We start from the raw sequence: 7575 nt of genomic DNA, 5'->3' as shown, positions 1-7575 counted from the left end.
AAAGATATCAGACAAAAGTTATGACACCTTTTTGTACATGAATATCAATGTGCTAAATACAAAGCTTCTTAATTAGATGCATATTCAAAATAAAGAATTATTATCTATTATGTTGACCATTGTAAATACTGTTTTATTTTTGGTAATGCTTTAAGAAGTCAGTTCAGGTTACTAGAGGACATATTGTCATTTGAAAATGGTCAAAGAAAAGTAAGCCTACAAATCCACTTAAAGCACATCACTGTTTTCAAAATAAGGTCTTACAGGTTTGTAGTATTTGATAGCAGCTTTTTATTGGTTATAAAACCTAAGCCCATATACAAAATTAGGAACACATTTAGATGCCTCTTTTGAAGTAACAATTTAATCTATTAACTGAGAGTTAAAAAAATAACACAATGCAATTTTAAACCACTTCTGAAAACTTAAAAGTGCAGCAATATACTTTTGGCTTGCATACAAAGATCCTAATACATGGCATGACTGGAAGAAACTCTGCAAGTGGGGTAAGAGAGAAGGGATACCATTTCCTCCATCTGCAGCCTTCAGTGCCTCCTGTTCTGGAGGCCTCTTGACACTCTGATATCACTTATATAAGTAGATGGGAGGAAACTCTCAGCACAACTGCAAAAATCTCCCCCTCTTGCACAGCAGGATCTTTGGATTCAAGCGTTTGTTTCCTTTAACTTTAAAATGGTTGGATCCCAAACAAGGGCTGATAAGGTGACAGAATAATGAGAAAAATCTAAGTTACTGCTTTAAACAAGTTTTCCTATGTTCATCTCAGTCTTCACAGTAGTGAAAAATCATTTATCTCATTTTGTGTGTAGCATCTAAGACAGCGGACACAGGCATACTATAAAATGAGGGGCATTTTTTCACATCAACTGCATACCTGCTTTGAAATTCCAAAACCTATGACCAAATCTAATTCTGATTTTGAAATGTCTAGTTTTTAGCAAGCACAACACAATTCCAGTAAAATGTGTTAATATAGGACACAGTTACCAAATGAACTTAATGTCTGGGTAAAGAAAAAAGGCACAATGAACTTCAACTCAATTTTATGTGCACAAGAGTTGAAAAGTCTGAGCCACCTTAAAGAGAAATTGATTTTAAAATTTATAAAACCTATAAATAGAGGCCAAACCACTGTATTAAAACACAGTATCTAGCAAGTAAAAATCTTGCAGTTTAAAACACATACTTGTATCATTTTAAGATACAATACAACTCACTCTTTAAAGTGGCTCCACCTTGGCAGATAGATTTAATGAATGAACACCTGCAATGTTTTGCTCATCAGTGGAAAAACAGCTGATCAACAAAGCTTGTGATGGCATCTGTCCTTATCTTCGTCACAGTAAATACAACCCACATCCAATAACTACATTAGTTTTACGTTTTCAGTATCCCTTCACATCAAGGCATTGGGGAAAGTACATCCAGTGAACAACAGCAACAATACCAGTTTGTGTGACAGGTTACAAAGTTTAAATTTCATCTTTACCCACAGCAATCCCAGATCCTCTGAAAAGCCAGGCTGGACATTACCCCAATATTAATGATCTCCCATGTTACCAGCTTATGCAAATTTATTCATGGTGAGCTGCATGTTACGCTTCTTCTGAATAGTAGCAGCTTCCACAAAGCCTCACACAACTAATACATATCTTAACTATATGAATAGGTTTAGAGACTAATTTTTCTATTATTTTTCCAATACTCCAAGAATGAAGCTTTTATGATGCTCCTAAAATAGTTGCTAGTTTGTTGCCAACCACATCATCATAAGCACTGGTAAGTAAAAAAATAGTTTAAGACTAAATTACAGTAAACATGAAAGCTCCACAGTTTAAACCAATATAAATCAACATTATTCAGTTATAAATTTAAAACAAAAATAATGCATTGACTACTAAAAGATGAAAGCAAGATTCTTGCTAACCAATGCTCATTTGGGGTAGCTTTGTTTCTTTAATATGGAATTCTTGCTTTCAACTTAAAACGAAGTTCAAGTCCGTAACAGATTGTAGCTCAGGTAAAATACCATGCACAGCATTTTCATTATTTCCAAAACAGCAGGAACACACAGGCTGAAGAGTGGTCAAGTACAGCTTGCTGTTCTCAAAAATTAGGTATACTGGTCATGTTTTACTAGTCCAAATGCAAACTTCATTCTTCAAACCCAAGCTTCTAAGGCAGTAATGAACACAATTACTGATATATGTAGTCTGTTTTTACACTAATCAATTACCAAGTTCTTTTAAAATTTCAGTTTCACCAATGAAAATAATTTGACTTGCGTTTTCTTTGTTTATTCTTCCACATTAAATATATGAAAATATGTTTGTAGAGGACAACAGTAGAGGCTTAAAAAATAAACAGGGCCTCTTGGAAGTCTTCCAAAATGTAAGCATCATACTAAAGAGTCTTGATCCACAGTGCACTATTTTAGAAAGAAAGCTACTCTTCTGTGGAAAGCCAATGAGCCGCCACCACAAAGGGATATTCTTAAAACTGCAGACTGCAGTTGTCAGCTTGTGGCACCAGGGGCAAAAAAAGGCAAAAACAAGAGGAAAGGTAGCACGGGTTGTTAAAAAACAACAACTCTGAACAGTTTATGAGATCATGCATATGCATTTATGGTCCGTGTGAGAGTTACTTTTGGCAACGGCAAAGTGACGGAGATACAACTTGCTTTAGAAGCATCAGACAAAGAGGCATATGCTTGGAGTCCTTTTTTCAACGGCAACCATCAGGTGGTACATTTTACAGGTGTGGAATAGAAAAGCTGCATTGTATGGAACTTAAAAATTAAATTCTTTTGTTTGAAGATTGGCCGTTGGATCAAAATTGTAAGTACCTCCTTGTGTTGCCTCAGGAATGAGGCTGGGATCTTCATCAATCTACAAAAGCAAAGAAAGTGCATACCATGGGATTTCATTGTTCACCTTATAAATAGCCCCCACTCACAGACAACATATTCCGCCCAACAGTACAAGAGCAGGTATCAAAAATACACACCATGCATACAGAAGGCTTGGACATGTTACAAAAGTTGAGACATTTTGAAATCTGCTGCTCTTATGAGCAATCTCCTGGGGCACTGAGCTGGTGGCAATCCCTCGGAACTCTATTTGAATGCCAATAATTACACTGGGCTGGCTTGCTCCTGACAATGAGTTGGTGATGGACCTAACACACTACTAGACCCTGCAGCTCACCTCAAATAGTAACTTAACTGTTATTAAGAATGCATGAAGATAGCTACTAATTCCTCAAATAAATACATCAAGTGATGCCTCAAAACGACCTTGACAGATTAGAGAACTGGGCCAAAACAAACAAGATGAATTTTAACAGGGAGAAATGTAAAGTATTGCACTTGGGCAAAAAAAATGAGAGGCACAAATACAAGATGGGTGACACCTGGCTTGAGAGCAGTACATGTGAAAAGGATCTAGGAGTCTTGGTTGACCACAAACTTGACATGAGCCAACAGTGTGACGCGGCAGCTAAAAAAGCCAATGCAATTCTGGGCTGCATCAATAGGAGTATAGCATCTAGATCAAGGGAAGTTATAGTGCCACTGTATTCTGCTCTGGTCAGACCTCACCTGGAGTACTGTGTCCAGTTCTGGGCACCACAGTTCAAGAAGGACACTGACAAACTAGAACGTGTACAGAGGAGGGCAACCAAAATGGTCAAAGGCCTGGAGACAATGCCTTATGAGGATCGGCTAAGGGAGCTGGGCATGTTTAGCCTGGAGAAGAGGAGGTTAAGGGGTGATATGATAGCCATGTTCAAATATATAAAAGGATGTCACATAGAGGAGGGAGAAAGGTTGTTTTCTGCTGCTCCAGAGAAGCGGACACGGAGCAATGGATACAAACTACAAGAAAGAAGATTCCACCTAAACATTAGGAAGAACTTCCTGACAGTAAGAGCTGTTCGACAGTGGAATTTGCTGCCAAGGAGTGTGGTGGAGTCTCCTTCTTTGGAGGTCTTTAAGCAGAGGCTTGACAACCATATGTCAGGAGTGCTCTGATGGTGTTTCCTGCTTGGCAGGGGGTTGGACTCGATGACCCTTGTGGTCTCTTCCAACTCTATGATTCTATAATTCTATGATTCTATGATTCTATGTCCTGAAACCAACTTGAGGCTTTGAGAAGGCTAGAGTATCATTTTGTCTTTGTTTAGTAAAGTAAATTATTTGTAAGTTATTGGGGTGGGGAGTTGTTGTTTCAAGAGGCTGTGCTGAGGGCAGGGAGAGGCAAGTAAGCTATTTACACACATACTTACATACATTGGGGTGCTACATGACATGGAATATTACTTTTTTCCAGCACTTTTATTTCATGCTTACTGTACTGTGTACATGACTATTACTAAATTGGTCCTCCAAACTAAAGTGAATTACAGATTGCAGCATTGAGCATGCAGAAGAGAGGGTGTTAAGGGTAGTCTTCCAGCATTACCCAGCATGCATATGTGAGTATTTGTTCCACAACATTTTAAAGTTTTCAAAATCTCCATCCTCAGGTGCTGCTGTAAACTATGTGCAGAGCACCTATCTCAGTTGCAAGTAATGCATATCTTAGGAACCTCAGCAGAAGCTGCTGCCTCCTGTTTTAACAAGCCAGCACGTTTCTGTTTTGCTGGCAATATGAAGTACTGCACAGATGTAACACTGGCTGGAATAGAACACTGAATGGAAACTGTGCCTCCGGTGTACAGGGAAAAAGTGGTTTTTCAGAGCATTTTACATTGGCCCACACCAATATTTCTTCAGAGTACTCAAAGCAGCCACTTACTGCTGTTACATTTTAGAAGTCAGAGGTACTTACTTCATCACCAGAAAAATACTGATCTATTATTTCAAATGCTAGCTTATAAATGTCTTCATTCTCATGTTGTTGCAGTGCTTCAATTTTCTCCAAGCCTGGTCAAAGAGAAGCAAGAAAAATGACAAGTTTAATAAATTAAGAAATTGCAAGCTGTAACCCAATTAAGTCTGTCTGCCAGTGAAATGAAGACAGCTGGTGGCATGGAATCACAGAAATGTAGAGTTGGAAGAGACCATGAGGGTCATCTAGTTCAGGGGTCAGCAAAGTTTTTGTGGCTTGGGCCGGTTCACGGTCCCGCAGATGCCATGGTGGGCCGGAGTGTGTGTGTGTGTGTGTGCGCGCGCGCAAACGCTATTTCTGACGCTCCTTCTGGTGCAGAGGAGGCATGCGCAGCTTCCCATTGGCTGCAGGAAGTTCCTGCAGCCAATGGGAAGCTGGCCAGCGTCACGAGGCGGTCCCCACTCTGCTCTGCGCTGGTTTAGCACGGTGCACGTGAGCCGACCGAGCGGGCAGCGGGGGTCCATGAGCCTTAGGTTGCCAACCCCTGATCTAGTTCATCCCCCTGCAATGCAGGAATCTCAGCTCAAGCTTCCATGACAGATGGCCATCCAACCTCTGTTTAAAAACCTCCAAGGAAGGAGAGTCCACAACCTCTCGTGGGAGACTGTTCCACTGTCTAACAGCTCTTACTGTTAGAAAGTCCTTCCTGATGTTGAGTCAGAATCTCCTTTCTTATAACTTGAAGCCATTGGTTCAGGTCCTACATTCTGGAGCAGCAGAAAACAAGCTTGCTCCATCTTCCATGTGACAGACCTTTAGATATTGGAAGATGGCTTTCATGGCACCTCTTAGCCTTCTCTTCTCTGAGCTAAATATAATAATAATTATACCCAAATAATTACCGCCCAGTCAGTCTAACATCAATACCAGGGAAGATTCTGGAGCAGATCATTAAGCAAACAATCTGTGAGCACCTAGAAAGGAATGCTGTGATCACCAATAGTCAGCATGGATTTCTGAAAAATAAGTCATGTCAGACTAACCTGATCTCATTTTTTGACAGAATTACAAGCCTGGTAGATGAAGGGAATGCAGTGGATGTAGTCTACCTTGATTTCAGCAAGGCATTTGACAAGGTGCCCCATGATATTCTTGTAAAGAAGCTGGTAAAATGCGGTCTTGACTATGCTACCACTCAGTGGATATGTAACTGGCTGACTGACCGGACCCAAAGGGTGCTCATCAATGGTTCCTCTTCATCCTGGAGAAGAGTGACTAGTGGGGTGCCACAGGGTTCTGTCTTGGGCCCGGTCTTATTCAACATCTTTATCAACGACTTGGATGATGGACTCAAGGGCATCCTGATCAAATTTGCAGATGACACCAAACTGGGAGGGGTGGCTAACACCCCAGAAGACAGGATCACACTTCAAAACGACCTTGACAGATTAGAGAACTGGGCCAAAACAAACAAGATGAATTTTAACAGGGAGAAATGTAAAGTATTGCACTTGGGCAAAAAAAATGAGAGGCACAAATACAAGATGGATGACACCTGGCTTGAGAGCAGTACATGTGAAAAGGATCTAGGAGTCTTGGTTGACCACAAACTTAACATGAGCCAACAGTGTGACGCGGCAGCTAAAAAAGCCAATGCAATTCTGGGCTGCATCAATAGGAGTATAGCATCTAGATCAAGGGAAGTTATAGTGCCACTGTATTCTGCTCTGGTCAGACCTCACCTGGAGTACTGTGTCCAGTTCTGGGCACCACAGTTCAAGAAGGACACTGACAAACTAGAACGTGTACAGAGGAGGGCAACCAAAATGGTCAAAGGCCTGGAAACAATGCCTTATGAGGATCGGCTAAGGGAGCTGGGCATGTTTAGCCTGGAGAAGAGGAGGTTAAGGGGTGATATGATAGCCATGTTCAAATATATAAAAGGATGTCACATAGAGGAGGGAGAAAGGTTGTTTTCTGCTGCTCCAGAGAAGCGGACACGGAGCAATGGATACAAACTACAAGAAAGAAGATTCCACCTAAACAGTAGGAAGAACTTCCTGACAGTAAGAGCTGTTCGACAGTGGAATTTGCTGCCAAGGAGTGTGGTGGAGTCTCCTTCTTTGGAGGTCTTTAAGCAGAGGCTTGACAACCATATGTCAGGAGTGCTCTGATGGTGTTTCCTGCTTGGCAGGGGGTTGGACTCGATGGCCCTTGTGGTCTCTTCCAACTCTATGATTCTATGATTCTATGATTCTATGATTCTAATAATAATAATAATAATAATAATAATAATAATAATAATAATAATTTTTTATTTATACCCTGCCCTCCCCAGCCAAGGCCGGGCTCAGAGCGGCTTACAAGGAATAATAAAAACAAGATGAATGATTACAACTTAAAAACAAAAGTAAAATACAACATTAAAATAATGGAACATTAAAATATTAAAATGTAGCCTCATCGCAGGAGGAGAAGGAAAAGAAAAAAGAAAGAGAGGGAGGGAGGGAATCAAATTGGCTCCAAGCCAAAGGCCAGGCGGAACAACTCTGTCTTACCGGCCCTGCGGAAAGAAATCAGATCCTGCAGGGCCCTGGTTTCATGAGGCAGAGCGTTCCACCAAGCCAGAGCCAGAGTTGAAAAGGCCCTGGCTCTGGCTGAAGACAATCTAACTTCCTTAGGGCCTGGGACCACTAGGGTGTTGTTATTTATGGACCTTGAGGCT

At 40.8% G+C, this 7575-nt stretch overlaps 1 protein-coding gene across 1 annotated transcript in view; it reads right to left on the bottom strand.

The window, feature by feature from the left end:
- Nucleotides 1-267: 267 nt before the first annotated feature.
- Nucleotides 268-7575, bottom strand: part of KPNA3 (karyopherin subunit alpha 3) — a 33945-nt gene continuing 26637 nt past the window's right edge. The window contains exons 16-17 of the mRNA XM_083435597.1: nt 4851-4945; nt 268-2909 (exon numbers count right to left, since the gene is read on the bottom strand). Of these exons, the coding sequence (XP_083291723.1) occupies nt 2811-2909; nt 4851-4945 (194 nt within the window). The 3' untranslated portion in view covers nt 268-2810. The remainder of the gene's footprint in view (nt 2910-4850; nt 4946-7575) is intronic.

This window comes from Podarcis tiliguerta, assembly GCF_965153285.1.
Source record: "Podarcis tiliguerta genome assembly, chromosome: 3".
Lineage (NCBI taxonomy): Eukaryota > Metazoa > Chordata > Lepidosauria > Squamata > Lacertidae > Podarcis > Podarcis tiliguerta.
The sequence above is the reverse complement of the archived record's forward strand: the minus strand, read 5'-3'. Positions and strand labels throughout refer to the sequence as shown.